Source organism: Lonchura striata, chromosome 5 (genome assembly GCF_050655825.1).
Source record: "Lonchura striata isolate lonStrDom1 chromosome 5, ASM5065582v1, whole genome shotgun sequence".
NCBI classification, from domain to species: domain Eukaryota; kingdom Metazoa; phylum Chordata; class Aves; order Passeriformes; family Estrildidae; genus Lonchura; species Lonchura striata.
The window spans coordinates 56,873,619-56,895,083 of record NC_140707.1 but is presented as its reverse complement, the minus strand read 5'-3'; the positions used below and the strand labels follow the sequence as shown (position 1 = coordinate 56,895,083).

The 21,465-nt window shown below is 38.0% G+C and overlaps 1 protein-coding gene across 2 annotated transcripts in view; it reads right to left on the bottom strand.

Annotated features, from left to right (window-relative positions):
• TDP1 (tyrosyl-DNA phosphodiesterase 1) overlaps positions 1-21,465 on the bottom strand; it is a 42,212-nt gene that overhangs the window by 11,834 nt on the left and 8,913 nt on the right. For both annotated transcript variants that reach the window (XM_077783988.2, XM_085580645.1), the window contains exons 8-14: positions 20,816-20,986; positions 19,160-19,238; positions 16,156-16,341; positions 15,350-15,398; positions 12,156-12,222; positions 7,174-7,281; positions 5,547-5,649 (exon numbers count right to left, since the gene is read on the bottom strand). In XM_077783988.2, coding sequence (XP_077640114.1) covers positions 5,547-5,649; positions 7,174-7,281; positions 12,156-12,222; positions 15,350-15,398; positions 16,156-16,341; positions 19,160-19,238; positions 20,816-20,986 — 763 coding nt within the window. The remainder of the gene's footprint in view (positions 1-5,546; positions 5,650-7,173; positions 7,282-12,155; positions 12,223-15,349; positions 15,399-16,155; positions 16,342-19,159; positions 19,239-20,815; positions 20,987-21,465) is intronic.

The window sequence follows — 21,465 nt, the reverse complement described above, 5'->3', positions numbered from 1 at the left end:
AAGCAAAATCCTTCCCCCGCACTGAGTGCAATTATTCCAAAGAGAGCTTTATCCAACTGTACCAGAAGATTTTTCTTTTTTAAAGAAGCTCACAGTCACAAACCCAAAGTTTCTTGGTTTGGAAAGCATGTGTCTGGGTGTCTTTAACACTGGAATTTTAAAACCTTGTGGCGGTTCTGTGAACACTTAAAGCAAGGCTTAACTTCTTGAAGTCTACATACAAAATCTTGGTTTACTTACACTGTATTAACTTTCCCACTCCCACTCCGTTTTACATGGGATGAAAGACTTAATCTAAAACTGGAGAAACCAACGAAGAAAGTGGTACTACACTGCCTTGGAAGTTGGTATTACAGTCAAAGAGTTTAATTGACTTGATTTTGGTTCTGCTCTAAGTTGAGCTATGACTGAAGGTGCCAGGCTCAGTTATTTGAATGCAGCAAAAATTTAAGCAGTTCACATGCATCACATGCACAATGCCTGGCTGATCTCTAATCCAGATTCAGTTCATAGACCCAGACCCAGAGTCAACTACAAAACAGTACTTCACTCCAGTGAGTATTCAACATCAAATACAGCACTTCAGAATCTAAAATTGTTAGTTGTCTGGGTTTGATTATCTAGATATAATTGCAGGATTTGATAGCACTAGGTAAGCAATTATGGGTAGGTTTTCAGTTTAATAGCATCTATTATATTTCTCTAAGCTTTTATTTCTAAAAGCTGACTGAGCCAGTACTATATTCAACAAACATCTAGAAAGATTTAAGTATTTCACAAATTTTTATATTGTTTTACAGGTCAAGCTCAATTTATCTTAGCATCTTATCAGACACAGAAGCTGTGAGGAAGAACTATTTACTTAAAAGGCTTTCCATTAGTCACTTCCAAGGTTTTTCAAACAAAATAATTACTGGAACATGCTTCCCAGAACTGCATGCTTTTTGGTCATTGCCTTCTCACTGTATGTTTTACCTGTTAAAGATGCACTTTATCATAGCCTGTGGAAAGGAATCCCCAGCAGCTGAAAGAGCAAGTTGAAAAAGAGAGTGTAGATGTAGGAGGTGAGAAATAGAAATGGAGATGGAAAGGGAAATGTAGTTCAAACACAGGACAATCTTTCTTTTAAACATTATTATTTACTCAATAGAAGCTTGTGATCTAATGCCAGCATCAGCTGATTTTTCCCTGAACACTGAAACTGTAAATGATAACAGCTGCTGCTATATTGGGAACAACCATTCAACATATTTCTGAGAGTCTGTATTAGCACACGAGGCCAAGACCCAGCCTCAAAGCATAATTCTGGAAGCATTTGTTAAAAAAGACAAAAACTGGCAGTCAGCTGATAGCAAGTGAGGAACGATCCACTTCCAAATTTGTATCCAGCAGAAAATAGAAGGCACAAAACTGCAACACTAGAGGAGGTCTTAAGATAAGTGACATTAAGTGTGGCCAAATAGTCCCAGGTGCTGGATTAAGGCTCCAATCTCTTCTACAACATTGATTCAACTTCCATCAATGCCAGGGATATTTTAATGGTTGGATTATATGATTTTAAAGGTCTTTTCCCAGCCTAAATGATTCTGTGATGCTAAGTCTTAACTTCTACAAGAGTACATGTCATGAACTTTGTGATAATACTGCATGAAACCACCTAAAGAAACAGAACTATCAGAAACTGGCAGCATTAAATCAGCATTCTGATAGATCATGGCGAGTCCCTCAAAGCCTAGGAAAGCTCAGTTATGTTTCAAAGCACTTAATGTAGTTTATACTTTGCATAACTTTAGTTGTAAACAAGCATTTCTGTTTCTAAAAATTTTAGTCTATTCCCAGTTCTCTGTTATCTTCACTTAAAACTACTCTGCCACATAGCATTCTAAAACAACACTGAGCCACTGTGACAAGCACACTAATTTATCAAAGAAGCATTTTTATGCAGTTAACTGCAGGGCATATGCATAAGAAATTCGCAAGCTAAGCAGTGCAACTTGAGTATCCGATGACTGCATGCACATAAGCCCAGTATCAGTATCTGTCTGATTATCTCCTTGTTACCAAGAGTCTCTGCAGGCACTTCTCAGTGAAACAAGAAAAACAACTGCAGTATCTCTCCCTGCTTTGCACCCACATACACCATGGGATATCACACCCATGTGATAGTCAGGTGACTCGTTCTCTTCTGGTTGCTAGTCTTCACAATTAATTGTCAATATGTAGGAAACTGGGAGAAAAACAACTAAATATTCTCTCCCAAAATATGTACTGTTACATATTCTTGCAAGTTTTAAATAAGCTTCAATTAAGTTGTGCTCCGAGAGGTCTGAAACTCAAACATAAGACTATCTTGTGCACAGTGACAGGTTTTAGTACAGCCATCTCAAAGCATAGGAGCTTTCTATAATTCACAAAGACAAGAGGTGAGAGCTGTAGAGAGAAAGCATTGAACTCACACCATAGTTAGCTAACTTGTTACACACCACTTTGTAAAAATACAGCAAGACAAACAGACCCAGCAAGGAGACCCGAGAACATCATTGTTTAATTGTTTTATATCTGTATCTGTTTCTCTAGAATCATACTTGCGTTTTAAATACAACTTTTGTCCCTCTACTTATGACTCTCCCAACTCAAATGATACAGAAGGAAAAAAAATTGAGAAAAGAATTCAAAGTGATCAAAAAAATCTCCCCCCTAGGAACAGCTGAGCAGGATAAGAACTCCTCAGTCTAGACAAAGACAAAGGTGTCTGGAAAGAGAGATATGAAAAGGATGATTAGGAATCACATGGTTCTTGCATCTTTCAGTGCAAGAAGAAAAAAAGGTCAAATGATTAACTTTCAGAAGTGCTTCATGTGACATTATTACGTTACTGTGACCGCCAAAAGCCTACAGACATTTAAGAGCAGACAAGAGACACTAACAGAATAGGCCTCTAAATCATGAAATACGCAGAGACAAACTACTACTTAAATACCTGGCCATTATACTTTCCCATGCTTTTGACCACTGCTTTGGCCTGCTTTTGACCACTGAGTTTTGAGATGTTCCTTTGATATGATAAAATAAAGCCTTCCAGTCCCCCAACAATGGCAATTTTGAAGTACCCAGAGTGACAAAAGGGAAAGATCTGGAAGCTTGGCTCTACTTCATACAGCACATCATGTTTTCTTACCCAGATCCTTGCCATTTATTCCTATTTTCTATACAAAACTTCATGTGCCATCATTCTCCATAAGCTCTGGTTCCAGAGCCAGGCTGAAAGAAAGGTACCTCAATATGATTTCCTCACTCACCTTCCTGTCCCTTGAATTTGTCCTTCCTACTTCTTCCTTGCATTAGCCCTCACCTAATCATTTCGAGTTGGTTCATGGAATGACTTTGGAAACCTGTCCTGTTTTGTTCTGGTCAGTCTGAGCTGGTTTAAGGGATAAGGAATCCATTCAGCACTGATGCCAGTACAACTAAGGGAATGAAGACAGCCAGAAAATTGTAGTCAATGGTTCTGTATCCAGGTGGAGGCTGGTGACTAGTGATGTCCCTCTGTACTGTCTTGGGACTGGTGCTCTTCAGCACTTTCACCAATAACAGAGACAGCAGGACTGAGTGCTCCCTCAGCAAACCTGTCTTGACACCAAGCTGAATGATGCAGTTGACAATGGAATGCCATCCACAGGAAGCTGTACAATGGAATGCCATCCACAGGAAGCTGGACAAGCTCAAGAAAAGGGCCCACAAGAACCTCATTAGCTTCAACAAAACCAAGAGCAAGGTGCTGTACCTGGGTCAGGGCAACCCCATCCAGGAACATAGACTGAGAGAAGTCACTGAGAGGAGGAGGACTTGGGATACAGGCCAGACATGACCTGGCAATGTGCACCTGCAGCCCAGAAAGTCAAATGTGTCCTGGGGCTGCATCCAAAGCAGTGGCCAGCAGGCAGGGATGGGATTCTGCTCCTCTTCTCTGCTCTAATGCGACCTCACCTGCAGTGTTGCATCCACCTCTGGGGTCCCCCAGCATGGATGTGTTACAACAAGCCCACAGAAGGGCCACAAAGATCAGAGGGCAGGAGCTCCTCTCTCACAGAGACACACTGAGAAAGTTATTATGTTACATGACTGTGTAATCTGGTGGTCAGTTATGTTCATACAAAACCCATCATTTACTAGGTACAAATAGACCAGTACCATAAATTCTTTGCCTGGCAACACCCAGAGATAGCCAACTGGAAGTTGGAATACCCAACTTCCAAGAACATTAATTTGTCCCTTTCAGATCTTTTGCTGTCAAATTTTTGCACAACTTTCTTTGCCCAGTGCTTCACTATTCAGTTAATAGTTGTTTACACAAATGGTTTCCTTTTTTTTGAGCTCATTGATATAAAAAAACAATGCTTCCTACTCTAAGAAGCTGTAGGATTTTTCTTGTTTCACTCTCTGATAAACACATTTTCTTCCACATAAACCATGCTGAAGAAAAACATCTCTAAGGTTCATTATATCAGAGACCTCACTACTATGCAAACTCATTATAAATGTCAAGAGTGACATACAGGAATTCTTCAGCTGCAGGCAGAAACCATCAATCTTAATATGCAATCTCAGGAGACTACAATTATCCACTTATGGGAGGCAAACATTTTTACAATATCATATTAGTAAATATTCATTTGGGACTACATTACTAATGAGCAGAAATGACAGAACATTATGTGATCATCTGTGAACATTATCTAGGAAATAAATACTCTTTATCAGCAAAATATTTCTAAGGACTTTTAGCATACAAATACTTTTTCAGAGAAATTTGCAGATTCTTCCCTGGAAAGAGGAAATTTCACACAGGAAGTAGTTTAAATAGTTTGTGATCATAGACTAACTGCTGTTGAGAACATTTTGGTACTGTCAGCTCATCAGAAAGGAGGAAGAATCAGCCACATAACAAAAAACTTGCATCTCCCCCCATCAGGTAAGAGACAAAGTCCAACCTAAACAAAGAAGGGAAGCTTTTTTTTCTTTTAAGTACTTTTAAGTACTTTCTGCCACAGGATTTCATAGAGGGCTAAAAACCAGCAAGTGCAGATCAATAAAGAACTTGATATCAAGAGACAATCACATGACTGCAAATGCACTTCAGAGAACAAGCAAGAACGAGTGACTGGTGCAACATTAGGAATCATTTCTCAAGTTACAACACACACAAACACACTTTACTTCAATGTGAATATGCACTCAACAGCCTAGTTTTAAAAAGCACAAGAGAAAAGATTTGCTCATCCTTTCCAGTAACACTTAGGTATATGTTACAATTTCAAAACATTTTTGCCTGTCAGTAAGAAGAAAAATGTCACAGCAATACCAAATCCATACCTGCTGTGTAGGAAAACAAGACTCTATGAATACATCACAAATTCAATTTCCTATTAAGTGTTTTATCTGGAAGTAGAGTATCTACTGATGAGATAATTCAGTTATGCTTGTATTCATAAATATTAGCAGATTTTCCTCATATGCCAGGATTTGTGCTTGAACTATGGACTTACAAATGCTGAAGGCAAGAAAAGAACTCCAAGTTCGTAAGAACGGATCATCAGTTGGCTGCCATTTTTCTCCAGAGCTCCCCAGGCTGCTTTAGAGAGATTGGCACTGTGAAGAGAAACAAAGCATATTAGTGAGGCACAATCTTCAATGCAGAAAATGTTTAAATAATATAGCATAGCAATGTCCTTCTAGCAGAACTTAAATTCAATCAGAATCATCTTCTCACAAAAAGTGACTTGATTGTTATTCCTTATTGCTATTTTTACAGCACAGTGGGAGCAACAGAGACAATATGTAGAAAGGCATTCATACAACACATGTGGATAATTATACAAGCCTATTTCTGTCATACAGATCTACCAGACAAATTCAGCCTTTTGAATCTTCTCTGCACATTTCAGAAAGGAATTTGGTACTGGTAAATAGCTTCAATTTGATGACTTAAGAAGATTAAAGGCTAGCTTAGTTATGACTAGTTACAATACGTTCAGTACAGAGTGGGTTTGCATTTTACATTTTAGTACAGAGTGTTAAACAGTATCTTTTGCTCTTGGCATTTTGTTCTTGGATCAATTTATGAAAACAAATATTTATCAAAGAGGTTTTGTTTCCATTTGCTATTCAGCACCATGGTACAGTTAATCTTTCATCAGTATCTACTACAAAGTAGATCAATTTGGGAGTCAAAAATAATATGCAATTTTGTTGTCAGAACCTACTTCTACAGCACAATACAAAATTTACACCTTATGTTTCAACTGGATGCTGTTTGGTAACAGCAAATGGTGGAACAGAAGAAACATGAAAAGAAAATAAAGCAACTGTGAATTTCTCTATTAGATGAAGTGAGCATCACATTTAAATGACTTAAAACCTTTTAAAAAGCACATTAATCACCAACACTATTGCAAGCAACAGTATCAGTGAGCGATGAAATTTAAAGAGACCAAATATAAAGAGAAAAAAATACTAAAGTAACTGAGCATTTAAGAGTAAGGACAGATCATAATCTGTAGACTATAAGGCTGCATAAAAGTCAGTTTTGGCAAAACTGAAACATCTGTATTTTTCATTTACAACAAGACATTTTCCCTTCAAGTCAAGAAATCTTGTTTCCTCTTTTGGCTTTTTTAACAACTAAACAATAGAAATATAAAGCTTATACTTCAAGGCAGACTGCTAAGCAACTCAATCTGACAAAAGGTCAGATTCCAAATTCTATGTATTTGTATGTTTTATAACAGTAGGCAGCCCAAAAATAACCAGCTAACCCAAACTCTACCTATTTTGTAGAAACCAGCACATTCATACTAAACCACACCATGTCTTAAAGAAACTTAACCCAAATTTAAAAATATCTATCACTTTAGTTGGTGTTGAACCCCAAAACTGGCAGTCACAACTCAGACAAGATTTTAGTGTGATTATCAACAGTTTCTGACATAATCATGTCAATCTGCAGCTTCAAATGGGGCAAGACAATAGAGAAATATTTAATATGAACAAAAATTTGTATCACTAATTGAAGTATTATGTAGGTTACAGAAGTAAATCACCTGGGCTTGCAGCTGACAAAAAAACCCCATGTATCAAGTTCTTCAGTGACAGCTGTACTGGTTAGATGTTTACCTTGTTACCAAGAACCAGGCAATCTTCTGGAAGTCAGGAGAGAGTCTCATGTATGTCTTAATGTGAGGTATAGCATGAGTTCGACCCGTGACTTCTGCTGACCATTTGCTAGAAAAACAAAAGGAATTATTTTCAAATACAGTTTTATTTTTTGGTCTAAAAAATATTCACCATATGACAGTACCATGATTTCAGGAACACTACTTATACTTGTCACACTCAATACTTATTTCTACTAGAGAAAATGTTAAAATACTACATTTAACTGAACTGTTAACAATTCTACTAGAAGTCAGAAGGGCAAAGGTTTTTTCTTTACAACCAACCCAGAGAGATATTCTCAGTATGTCAGGTTCTACTAACAAGTTTTTTCCACTTCTCTGTTCCAGACAGCACTCAAGGAACTAAGTCTAACCTTCTGGACAATACATGTTCTTTGAAGACTATCAATGTTTATGACTTCAAGCAACTGAGTTTGGCACCAAACTAAACCTCACAGAATTCCCCAAGTTTATTACAATTTATTATCCATGACATAAAGGCTGGGAGCAACTGGTAGATTGTTGCTGCTATTCCCCTTTTATTGCCTCTAAGCCACCGAGAAATTTGAGGGTTTAAGAGAATAGAGGTCATATCTATGTGTATATAATAAAACTAGATTAAAATAACAAGCCATTGCTGGATTAATTCAACATCAGTGTTACAGAACTAAAGTGTAAACAAGCAGTAAATATATGTACATAACTGAAGGTATGTAGTCATAGCATTAAGAAGCACTTTATGTTCACAGCTGTTAGTCCTCACCCAAATTCAGGAAGAAAGCTTCTTAACACAACTTCCTTGACCCAGAGACATTTCTTTCCCCAGATTTGAAGAAGACTCTTGTTTCAGTTGTCACAATCCTGTTTCCCTAACTCAACATTCTCTTCTAATAGGCAAATCAAAAAGATCAATTACCTCTGAAAAACTTAAGTGCACTGTGTTCCTCTTTTAGCCTGAGCAGACTGACAGACTGACTAGGAAGGGCTGGAATTGTTTACCTAAGTTGCCTTTCAGGACTAACACTTACATACAGTGCACTTAAAATTAAAGAGGCTTTCTATTTAATGGGTGAGGACCTAGTTACTTTAACAACCTTGTCTCCTCTGACAGAGGAAAAAACAAACCTCTGAGAACTGGTCTTGTGTTCTTAAAGGACAAGAGCTGAAACACTCTGCACATTTGATACAAACTATACTTCTTTATGCTTTCATTCCAACCGCATCAAAATCTGTTTCTATAGGACAGATTAAGGTACACATGATACAGAATTAGCTGACTAAACTTGTGTTTCCCTACAAACTCCACACTTCCCATACATACAAACTGTAAGGCTGAGTCATGACCCAACCACCCTGGTCAATAGCTTTTCTCTCACAACTGACAGCTTAGACAAGCATCTTAAAGTTCATGGGACAAAAATAATTATGTAACTCTAATAAAATTGTAAAAATGAAAACCAGGAAAAACAGTAGAACTGGGAATTTAAAATTGATTTTCTTTAGATTTACCTCACTGCTTTTCCCCAGGACAACTTCTCCACTCACCACTAACTGCAGTTATTCTGTGATACTATCTCAGTCTACAGCCTTTTTGCCTCCTTATCTTAAGATACAAGTAGTGTGCCTTAGCTAGAGTAGTACCACTTCTATCTATGACCTACAGTACTCTAACTGCAGTTTGATTTCATCAAAAGTGATTGAAACTCCTGTTTTAGAAAGTTAAAATCAGAAAGGGGAAAATATATTTTGGCCACGTTTTCCCTAGTAGGACAGCACAAACATGTAAGGATTAAAAGGGGAAAATGCATGCTAGTTTTGGCTGGGATAGAGTTTGACTTTCTTCATACTGGCTGGTATGGGGCTATGTTTGGATTTGTGCTAGAAACAGCACAAACACACAGATATTTCGGCTGTCATACATAGCCTTTTCTGCCTCTCACACCACCCCACCAGCAAATAGGCTGGGAGGGGACATGGGCAGGACAGCTGACTCCAGCTGACCAAAGGGATATTGCAGACCATGCACCATTATGCTCAGCACATGAAGCTGAGGGAAGAAATGGTGATGGGAGGGTCATTCAGAGTGATGGCCTTCATCTTCCCAAGCAACCATTAAGCATGATAGAGCACTACTTCCCTGGGGATGACTGAACACCTGCCTGCCCATGAGGTGTGGTAAATCAACTAATTTTGCTTTGCTTGTAGGAGTAGCTTTTGCTTTATTAATAAACTGTTTCTATATCAACCCACAAGTTTTCCCATTTTACTCTTAGGATTCCTTCCCCTATCCCCCTAGCGGGGTGGGAAGGAGGGTGGGAGAGTCCAAGTAAATGGCTTTGTGGTGCTAAGCTGCAGGCCAGACTAAGCCATCACAAAGTCCTGGAAATTTAACTGTACAGACATATCCAATTCATAAACAAACAGGTATAACTAATTTTCTACAACATCACCTCTTTCAGTATTTAATTGTCTAACTTCAAATACTGAAATAAATTTTTAAAGATACTGGCAACAAGGCTTACGAAAAATTAAAACAACTAATACTATTAGTTTCAGCCTAAAAGAACACTTGTGATCTCTGTGTAGATGCTCTCTCTCATCTATTGTGATTTTAGGGGAACAACACTGTACTTCTGCAAACTGAGAAGAAAACTCAAAACTTATTCAAAACTTTATAAATCTAAAGAACATGCAAAGCTCTAATACAACAATCCTTATGGACTTATGTCAAACAAATAGGCATATGTCAAACCAGCTTCTTCCACTCTTTGAAATCAAAAATTTGACAAAGTAACTGCACAAACATAAGGCATGCTGTATTAAAAGCAAATCAACTAAAAGGAACATTAAAACACAATACTATTAAAGCAGATCAAATGTTTTGAAAGCAGCAATTAACAGAAATTATTAATAATTGCAAATGTGTCCTCATAAATTACTAATTCAGGAAGGAAAAAAAGCAATAATACCAGAGAGAGAACTCTGCAAATTACTCTGTTTACACAGTAGCTAATCTAACACTCTAGTCATCATTTGCTACAATCAGAAAAGTAAAAGCAATATTAAGTTTAGTCACACTATTTTTTTGAAAAATTAAAGTTCTGAGCTGTATTGTAGGTTAAACACACTCAACTGTCAGAAGAGAGAAAAACAGCTCACAGACATTATAAAAAGTTACATGTCTGAGGCAGACATCCTGCTTCTTCAGTTGAGAGGCTGCAGGACACCATCTTCCAACTCCATTAACTTCTCCCTACTTGAAAAAAGGAGTTATTCATTTTCCTTTACTGTAAGCATAAAAGATTTGGGGTTTATTTCCTTGCAGCTTTGGTAGAATCCTTAGTCTCCTGCTGATTTCATACTATTTTCCAGTTTGAAGAAGAATTTTCTAAATTCCTCTAATCTCTCCACTGCCCAAAGATTTGCATTATAAGAAGTCTTTCAAACAGCTCATCTTTTATTTACATCTATTGAAACCTGCTGTTTTCTGTGTGCCCCAGGTTCTACAGATAACAAGCTGCAGTCTTCTCCTGCCCTATGGTAAGAGTTTACATGCAGGCTCTCCTCAAGGGCTGCTGTCCTACATTATTGCAGGGTAAGAGCCTGCATCTGGGGTAGTCACTACAGAGCAATTATGCAGGGCCACTGCCATCTGCAGCCAGTTCCAGAGATGAACTTCAAACAGCCCTTTTGCTGCCAGAACAGGCCCCTGTACGTCCAAGGAGACAGGTACATGGGCATTTTCTCATTGAAAAGGAATAAATAAATGAATTAAATCATTATTAAGTAACATTCTGTGTACTAAATCAGAGACTAACTGAAAAGAGGTTACATCTTTTTTCTAGTAAGATTCTCATGGGGTATGACTACAGAACCAAATTAAGACTGCACAAACACCCCCAGATTTTTTTTTTTTTTTTTTTTTTTGCTTTTTGAATCATGACTGAACAATCTGAAAGCTTCAAGTTGATTGCAGCTTTTTTTCCTTTGCTTAATATGCTCAGAAGACAGTTTAAAGGTGGGAGACAAAGCTTCACATACTTTCTGCCCGAGTTCCATTCCTTAGACGTTGACCAGCAAGGTTCACAATAGCAGTCACCTTCACTCTGGAATGGAGGATGCTCTCTGCCACTAGCAATTCTATTTCAGTCTCCTGAATATATACCCAACTGAACAGAATCTTACTTAGTAAATTTTCTTACCAGAGCAACTTCTGTCAAGAAGAGTTAAAATTTTCTGATGAAAGGAATGGGAAGTTGTGGTCTTGTAAGAGGTTACAAGTTCTATTAATTTTTTTTATCTTTGCAAAACAACTTTTCCCATTGTTCTCTAAACATGCGTAAGTTTTTAAGGATTCAGCCTGAGGGAGATATCTGGCATGGAACGTGTCAGACTGTTAGAATTTGGCACAACTAATAGCATATGGAAATAGAAATTCTTAATAGAAAATGTCAGGCATCTTTAACAAAAGATATTGCCACAAGGGACTAAGATTTTTTTGCAGCAGGACTGCTGTACTTAGAAGAAAAAAAAAAAAGCAACTTCCAAAAAAAGCCTTCGTAGTCCTGTTGTGGCTCAGTTGAAATTCCATTAATACAGAGGCACAAGCAGGGAAAGTGAAATACAACTGGAAGTTAAAAAAAAAGAACTAACATTATTCCTGTTCAGAGAAGGAAACATTATATAAAAGTTTACAGAAATCTAAATCCAGTAGCAACATTATCCCATAAAAATTTTAAAGGTAAACAGTATGTTTTCTACCAACTGTTGGAGATAAGACTAACTGATACAGAACTAAAGGCCTTTATTTTAAGGAGTTTAGGAAATACCATACTTGTAACCATTTCCCCTTAATTGCTTTTAACACTCAAACCTTACAGCACTAACTTTAAACATACAGCCTGAAATTTTAAAAAAACCGAAGAACTGAGTTCTACTTACTGAAAATAGGAATGCAACCACAGCTGTTTCTGTGCTGTCTGTATACTGTACGGAAGTGAGCCACCAGCTTAAGGAAAAAAATAGAACATGTACATTTATTTTTTTGAAAGACATTCTAAAAACAGCAAGCATCTTGGAGAATAAGCTATCTCTCCTAACTTCGTAAGTTATTTTCAGGAAACTGTTAAGTGCTCCAGTAGTATAAAATGGTATATACTTGTTGGAGTTCTTTCCACTCTTATAATTTAGCAAGTTCCTAAACAGTATACAGCACATTTACACTAAGAAAAGTCAGAAATTGTATACAGGCAGAACTAAGAATAGTTTTTTTTATGTGATACTACTTGATATCAATAGATTGGAATCAACTACCCATACAAACTAGGGGAAATAAACCAAACAGCTTTCAGAAGAAAGAAAAAACCTTCCAAATCCCAAAAAATGTTATTTAAAAAAAAAACTTCTATAATGAAATTGTATCTGTATTGATTTGGCCTTTGGCTAATGCACCTTGCGATTTCTTGTTTTAAGAAGAATCTGCCACTAATTATATTCGTGTAGTGTAGTAAAAAGCATGATGTAAAGCCTACTATATTCAACATGTCCTAGAAGACACCAAAAGAACTCATTACAAAAGCTTTACTACTCTCAGGAACACACTAACTGCAGGAGTCTACAGAACTGTTAATTGCACAGAGTCGTGTAATTCACCAAGTATAGTGGGTCTCACCCACTAGAATTATTTACTTATTATCTGCTGTGAGATAAGGACTAGGAAGAGAGCAAAGCAGGCTCAAACTTTAAAGGGCATAAAGAACACTTTATTAACAGAATTAAAAGAAAAATAATAAGAAATAAGAATAAGCCTTCAGAACACTTCTCCTTCCCCCATACCCTCTTTTCTTTCCCACTGACAACTTTCAGTCAGTTTAACACTTCTAAAATAGTCGTTCTTCAGTTCTCTTAGGGAGAAGAGTCTCTCTTGACATGCCATGGAGACTTCCCAAAAGAAACAGTTCTCTCGTGGCTTTAATGTCACAGCAAATCAGTCGCCTAGGAAAGGGAAATTTCTATGCATGTCCAAACACTAACCAGAGGAAAGAAAAACTTTGAAAACATTCATGCTAGCTCCATGTTCAAAACCCACCAGCTGCTAGAATTCAAAAGCTACTCTTGTGCATAGGAGTATAGGTATCCAGCTTGGAACAGGAACACTTTTAATGATTCAGCAAAGCCAAAGAATTCCTGAATTGCTGAAGTTGAAAGGACCCTCTGGAGATCATCTAGAGTAACTCCATACTCAAAGCAGGGTTGAACAGAGCACACTGCTCAGTAGAGTGCCCTGTCAGGTTTTGAGTATGTTCAAAATCAGAGACTCTACAGCCTCTATGAACAACCTATTCTATTTAAACATCAGAAAACAATATTGCTTTAAGGATAAATTGAAATACAGAGATTCCCATGTACATACATTGCCTTTTGTTCTTTCCCTGGTCACCATGCATATCATCTGCCTCTACTTCGCATCTTCCCATAATTTATATTTATATACACTGATAAGATTTCCCAGGAAAGCAGTCTTCTCTATGTTCCAAGAATTATCCAGCTGCCTCAGCCTCCCCTATGACAGAGGGGAGGGCTCCAATCCCTTATTCATCTTTCTGGCTTTCTGCAGTACTTTGGTTCAGTATGTCCATATCTGTATTGTACTGTGAAGTCAACAACTAGACACAGCACTCCAGAAGTGGTCTCACCAGTGCCAAATAGAGAGGATAGATCACTTCCTGGCAATGTACTTCCTAACACAGCCCAGGATTCTCCTGGCCTTCTTGCTACAAGGGTGCATTACTGGTTCATCTTCAGCTTGGAAGACTATCAGGTCTTCTTCCTGGTCTTTTTTTGCAAAGCTGTTCACCTCTGGTTAACGCCCAGCATTCACTCACACCTAGGGTTACTTTTGCCCCAGCTCAGTACCTTGCACTCTCCGAGGTTGCACTGCAAGAGGTTGCTGGGCTGCTGTCGGCTTATTTCTCCAGCCTGCACAGTTCTTGTGACTGACTGCACAATCATCCAATACACTCCTCCCCAGTCTGCATTATTTGGAAACTCCCTAAGGTGTACTCTGTCCCACCATCCAGGTCACTGATGAAGACATAAACACACCACCCCAGCACCCAGTGCTTGGCACATGCCACCATTAATGGCTGATCTCCTACTGGCCTTTATGCCAACGCCCACAGTCTCTGAGGCTGGCAGATCAGCCAGTTTCCAATTTGCTCCACTTTCCACTCATCCAGCCTGTACTTAATCACATCATTCTACAGATGTTAGAGAAAACAGTGTTTAAAGACAAAGGTAAGTTAAACAACTTCTAGGGGCACTCGCTCATTCATCAAGCCACTTATCATAGATGGACATCAGGTTAATTAGGCATCATTTCTCCTTTAAAAAAATCTATGCTGACTACTCTGAGTCACCTTTTTTCCATCATATGTTTGGAAATATTTCCAGGATTCCTTGTTCCATTACTTTCCCAAGGGATCAAAGTGAGGCTGGCAGATCTGTGGGTCCCCTTCCTACAGACAGGAAAGAATTCCTTTCTTTCAGTATTCATTAATCTCTTCCAATTGCCTTGACCTTTTGAAGGCTTGTTTTTGAGTAACAGAAGCTTCCCTGCATCAGAATACTACAGTACCCATTTGTGCTTCAGGTTGGCTGGAGCTATGTTTTTACAAATATCACTTAATGAAAATAAACATGGGAATAATGAACAGAACAGTTGTGTATTACAATATTAAAAGAAAGCACCAATAACACCTAGGCCTCCATTGTATATGATGTGCAGAATCATACTGCAATCAAAACAGAAGAACAACTTGACACACTCAAACCTGAATTTTCTGCCAAAATTAAATAACTGGAGTAAGAGGGCAGGAGCTGTTGTTTTGCTATACAGTGAAATATGAACATGGCCAGGGCAGACAGCTCTTACATACCAATGCCCACAAACCCTTATCTGTTCAGTCACAACAGAAAAGCTGGAGTCAGAGCTCCAGCAAAAGCAGTAAGATTCTACGGCCACCTATTCCATCACATTATCAGCAAGATGAGAACTTCATGTTACCATTAACCACTGAAATGATTTTGCAGGACATGACCAAAAAAAGCAAATAAATAGGGATTTATCTGCTTACCAGGATAGCCTTCTAGACTTTGCCTCACATTGTTCACAGTAGGATAAACCTTCATGGAGGTAGAACAAAATGTAACTTTAATAACACAGCTCTGAATAGACAAGTTGTCAATTTTCACATAAACTCCTTAAACAAAACTTGAGAAAAAACAAATATTAAAAGCTACATTTTTTAGAATAAATTTACACTGCAGCTTACAACTACATTTGTGACAGTAACATAAAGTCTAATATTTTTACAGCTCTTACAGAGCTAACCAAAACTAGCTATCAAGTCTCAAGTAATACTGCTTCAGCCACTTCCACAGTAGCCAAAGCTAGTTCTTAACATTATATTATCAGATTTTAGCCTCACACCTCAAATATGACATGAGTACGTAGGGGCAATTAGCACATGGTAAAGGCATAGCTTGACCATCATTTTTCCTTGATTTAACAAAGCCCTGCCACAAACTTTTCTGCTCCTCCCCTTAGTTGTGCTAATAACCAAAGGTATTAATGACTAAGGATTCAGTTATATCTCAGTAGGAAAAACAGCTGCATCTAAAAAACCAAATGGAAGACAAGCTATAGACCGAGAAGATAATTTTGATGAGATAATATATATTCTAGTGTCATGCAGATGGAAATTATGGTACATTTTTATAGCAAACCACCCATAACTAAACAGCTTTAAGTGGCATATATATAATTTCATTATGAAAACTCCATTACTGTCTTCCAAAAGTTAAAAGCAAAACAATGACTAAGATTTCCAAAACAAATGACTAAGTGTTAAATAAGTTCGCCAGCATCTAAAAGACATACCAAATGAATTGGGACATCACATTTACGGAAAGTTGTCACACTGCTGCCTGCAGCCACCAAGCTCTCCTGGAACTCTGAGCACAGCCATTTGGATCCATCAGCTCCCATTGAACCAATGCTTGAGAACTGTCCAACGAGAGGCCAGGATTCCTGTGCTGATATTGGCAAAGCATGCTCCTTCAAAAGCTGGTGAGGGGAATTAAAACACTGTTACACTTCAACACACACAGAATACATTAATCAGTTTGATATCAGTTTTGATATAATAAATCCTCTATAATTTACTTCTGATAATGAAGGAGATTATCATTCATACTACATATTTACCTTTGCAATAAAAAAAATCATCAGGCTTTCCAAACAAATTCATTTCAAGAGAAGATTATACATCACAAGTTTTATCCAAAAGCACCAAAGCCAACTGCTAAATAATGGGTGAAAAGAATGTTAGCAGCTCTTTCTAAAAACATGAAACATTAGCTTCAGAAGTTCCAATAAATAAAACAACTAAATATTTTTCATATTTGGTGGTTGCTGGCCATAAAATTCCTCTCGTATCCTAAAGCCATGACACCCAGCTACAATAGAAGTCTACAATAAGAGGGGAAAAAAGAACAATTGAAGAGAATACTAAAATTATCCTTTTTTAGAGTTCTTCAGCTGTGAATGGAATTTAAAGTCACATTAAAAACAGACTGATATAAACAGATATTAAATTGTATGTAGTTGCCACCTTTACCCCACTCTAGACAAAACACACAATCTAATGGCTTCAGTCATCAATGTAGTATCATTAGGTCTATCTGTATTGTCACTAAAAACCTTTTTAAATCACAGAAACATTTGCCACAAGATGATGTTTCTCCCTTACAAGCTCTGTTTTATTTTTTCTTCATTCTATGTCTAACAAGGCAAAAAACATCAGACATTGCATACCACAAAGGGCAAGCTCTTAATGAGCAAAAGGATGTCTATAAGAGTAACCTCATTTTGAAAAGCAATGTGATACATGAATATTCTGTATGTTACAGAAGTTTGCCACAGACAGCATTACATTTCCATAAAAAACTCATTACAGTATTTGAAATAATGCCACTTCAGCAGGAGGTGCAGGTAAAATATTCTCCAATTATGAGAAGCATTTAATATATGACATGAAATACCTCATCAAATTCGGAAAAAAAACCTAACAACAAAAACAAACAAACAAAACAAAAAAACACCAACCAAATCAGAGTCCAAACCAAACAAGAAGGGTCCCTGCAAACTTGATATATGCAGTCTTAAAGATCTGCCATTACATCTTACCTAAATAAACATAAGATCTCTAAAGGCAAGAGCGTTCAACTACTAACATAATACTGTCATATTCACCCCTAACCATATCCCTAAGTCCCACACCTACACATCTGATAAATATCTTCAAGGATGGCGACTCCACCACTTCGCCGAGCAGCCTGCTCCAATCCTTGACAGACTTTGAAGGAATATTTCCTAATATCCAAACTATACCTCCCCTGGCACAACTTGAGGCCATTTCCTCTTTTCCTATCGCTTGCTACTGGGGAGAAGTAACCCCCAGTCAGCCACATCCTCCTTTCAAGTAGCTGCAAAGAGCAATAAGGTCTTCCTGAACCCTTTTTTCTCCAGGCTGAACACCTCGAACTCCCTGAGCTGCTTCTCATCAGCACCATGGTCCAGACCCTTCGCCAGCTCTGCTGCCCTTCTCCGGACACACTCCAGTGCACTTCAATGTTTTTCTTGTCATAAGAGGCTCAAAACCGGACCTAGCACTCGAGGTATGGCCTCACCAGTGCTGAGTACGGGGGAAAAAATCACTGTCCTGATCCTGCTGGCCACACTATTGCTGACACTGGCCAAGACGTCATTGGCCTTCTTGGTCACTCACTGGCTCATGTTCAGCTGCCGTCAGATGGCACCCCCAGGTCCTTTTCCACCAGTCACCTTTCCAGTCACTCTGCCCCCAGCCTGTAGTGCTGCATGGGGTTGCTATGACTCAAATGCAGCACCTGGCACATGGCCTTGAACCTCACACAGCTGGTCCCCACTCATTGATCCAGCCTGGCTAGATCCCTCTGCAGAACCTTCCTACGCTCCCACAGATGAACACTCCCCTCCAACTTGGTGGGCTCAATAAGGAGCCCTGGAGAACACCACTTGTGACTGTCTACTACCTGGATGTAACTCCATTCACCTCTCTCTGAGATCAGCCATCTACCCAGCAATGAGTGCACCCATCCAGACCAGGAGCAGCCAGTTTCTCCAGAAGAATTCTGTATGAAAGTTTTACTAGTGTTCAGGTAGACAAAATCCACAGCCTTTTCCTCACCCACTAATCTGTCACAGAAGGAAATCAGATTAGCCAAGCAGCACCTGCCTTTCATACTCATGCTGACTGAGCCTAATGACCTGGGTATCCAGTCAACTGGGATCTCCCCAGTCAGCCAGAACAGCTGATAAATGATTGAAAGTGGCCCAATGAGCACTTCTGCCAGCTCCCTCAGTGGATCCCATTTGGTCCCATGGAGTTGTGTACATTTCAGAGCTGCAGCAGGTCACTGGCTGGTTCCCCTTGGGTTACAGGGGTTACATTCTGCCCTCTGTCCCTGCCTTCCAGTCTGGGGAGTTGGACATATGGAGAACAGGTCCTGCTGTTAAAGACAGACGTAAGGAAGGCATCAATCACCTCAGCCTTTGCCTCATCCTTTGTCACAACGTCTCCCCCTGCATCCAATAAATGATGGAGATTCTCATTAGTCTCTTTTTATTGCTAATATACTTATAAAAGCATTTTTATTCTATTTTTCATCAGTAGACAAATTAAGTTCTAAGTTGCAAGCCTATATATGTTATTGCTAACTTTAACAATGTATTAAAAGACTCATGATGACAGCTGGAAAAATTGGAAGGAACTGGAAAATTCTGTCCAAAATTCTATTTACATTTTAAGAGATATTAACAATAAAGGTTATAGTTTTGGTACCTTTCTGAGCCTAAGATGGCCCCACTTTTCTTTATCGCTGCCTTGATATCGTCCAGGGGTAGAACCAAGAAGATATACTCTAAAAAAAGTAAAAAAACCAACAGATTTTTGTAGATCTCAAGAACTTTGGTTTGCAAAGTAGCAAGGTATTTAAGTAAAACTTACCAGCAAGATTGAACACTCAAGTGCAACTAGAAATATTTAATGTCTCCCATGGTATTTATAATGAAAAAGAAAAGTGTATTTTCAGCTGTATAATTTATTATCAGCATCCTACACAGCTGTCACACATGACCAGATTGTTCTACAGCAGAGACAAGAACTAGATCTTTTTCAGTGTGCAAAAATGCAGAAGATAGGTAACACTAGCAATAAACACGAATAGCTCATTTGACACATAACTGGGCAGTAATTTTGAGTAAAACCAACCTACTGCTACATCCAAATCAGCAGATTCAGGTATGATTTTCATTTGGGCATCTAATAGTTCAGATGCAAAGTACAGCTTTTTCAACACTTCCTAATAATAGGTTTAGTAACCTATTTGACTTTGCCCTGAAAACAGGGAAGAGTCCTGCCTAAGTCATAACAAACAGATGCCTTAAGAAACTGTTCCCTACTGCATACATCTCATGCCTAACTTTACCCATGACTAAATGGCCCCTACAGCACATCAAATGGCAATCCTTATCCTAACAAGTGACCCTTCCCTATCACACGCATAAATTCCTATTAGCTAGGGTTCAACTCATCTGTTTAAACTCATGCTGAGGATCAATGCAATCAGAGCAGCTGTTAGCTCACCTGATTATAAAGTACATACTTCTTTTTAATATTCTCTCTGATCTTTTAAGACTCCATGTAAAGATAAAAGCACTTCTTAATGTAAAAACTAGACAAGGTTTCAGTCTCTATTACCACTGCAGTGTATGACCATTTTCAGCTTTTCAACAATTTTTGTTCTGATCATAAAAGAGCAATTAAGTTGACAGGGAGATTTACACTTTTTGAAGTAAATGCTCATATTTAAGTGCAACTATTTATTAGAAGTAAATTAAGCATCCTGAATTATTTTTAAGTAATATCAGGAACGTGACATTAGAGAAGACTATTCCAAGACCCGCTAGACACAACATTGCCCACCAAAACCAATCCTTGCCTGTTACAGGCAAAATTCTACAGATACGTATGTTGATTAAATTCTGCCTTACAAACAGAAACCTACTCTGAATAAAACCCTCATTCCAGTAACCTTTGCTTCTATGATCACTCTTACATGACAAACCATATACAACACAGTTTTTCTTCCACTGGTGATATTACTGGAGTAAATATTTTGAGCCAGACTGGCTCAAATGAAACCAAGCCTTTAGTACTTTATAGCTACTTTCTGCAAAGTTACTGCTGGTGCAGCTGTCTTTCTTCTTTTAAAATGCATGCTTATAAAACTAGAAGTTGGTCTATTTGACATAATCTACATAAGAGAATTTTTTTAAAACTACATTAAGTCATGTTTGAACAATCAAGCCTGAAACAAGATTACCTTACAAAATAAGCACGACGTCTAACAGATCCTAACACAGATATCTAATTTTTGTGAAATTAGAAAAAAAAAACCACCTGTGCAAGTTATAAAAAACTTAAGATTACATATACCTTGTTTCTGATAAATCATGTTGTTGAATCAGATCTATCCATTCCCTGAGTGCAGGAGAATTGTAAGCTGCCAAGTAACTTATTAGGTCAGACTTAAAATTAGTTGCAGATTCACCAGCAGAACCAGATGTTCCCTTAGGTAGCCTTGGATATAAAGGGCTTAGCCATATTCTTAAAAGAAAAAAAAAGGAAAAAAAAATCAGCCATATTAACAAGCACACCATGCATTATTAACACACAGGTTTAGTATGGGAGTAAAACACAACTGAAAGTCCTAAACAAATACTTGACAGATTGATTGTGATACTAACCACAGATACTTTGTCTTTACATCTACAGAATCAGCTCATACTTGAAATCATAAAGCTAATACTTTACTAATACTTACTAATACTAAATGAAATAACATTCTCATAATTTATCCACACATACATTTACATCTTTCACCACTGTTGAACTGGTCAGGCTCAGACTTAGCAACCATCTGTCCTTTCATCAACATTTTCTATAGGAATAGAACACTGCAGTGTGTTCTGATAAACAGTTTGTGCAACTGCATAGAAAACCACCAATTAAAGCATCTGAAAGGTTGAAAGGTTTATATAATTTGAAGAGTAGCCCACAATATAGGTTGCCTCTCAAGAACCTCC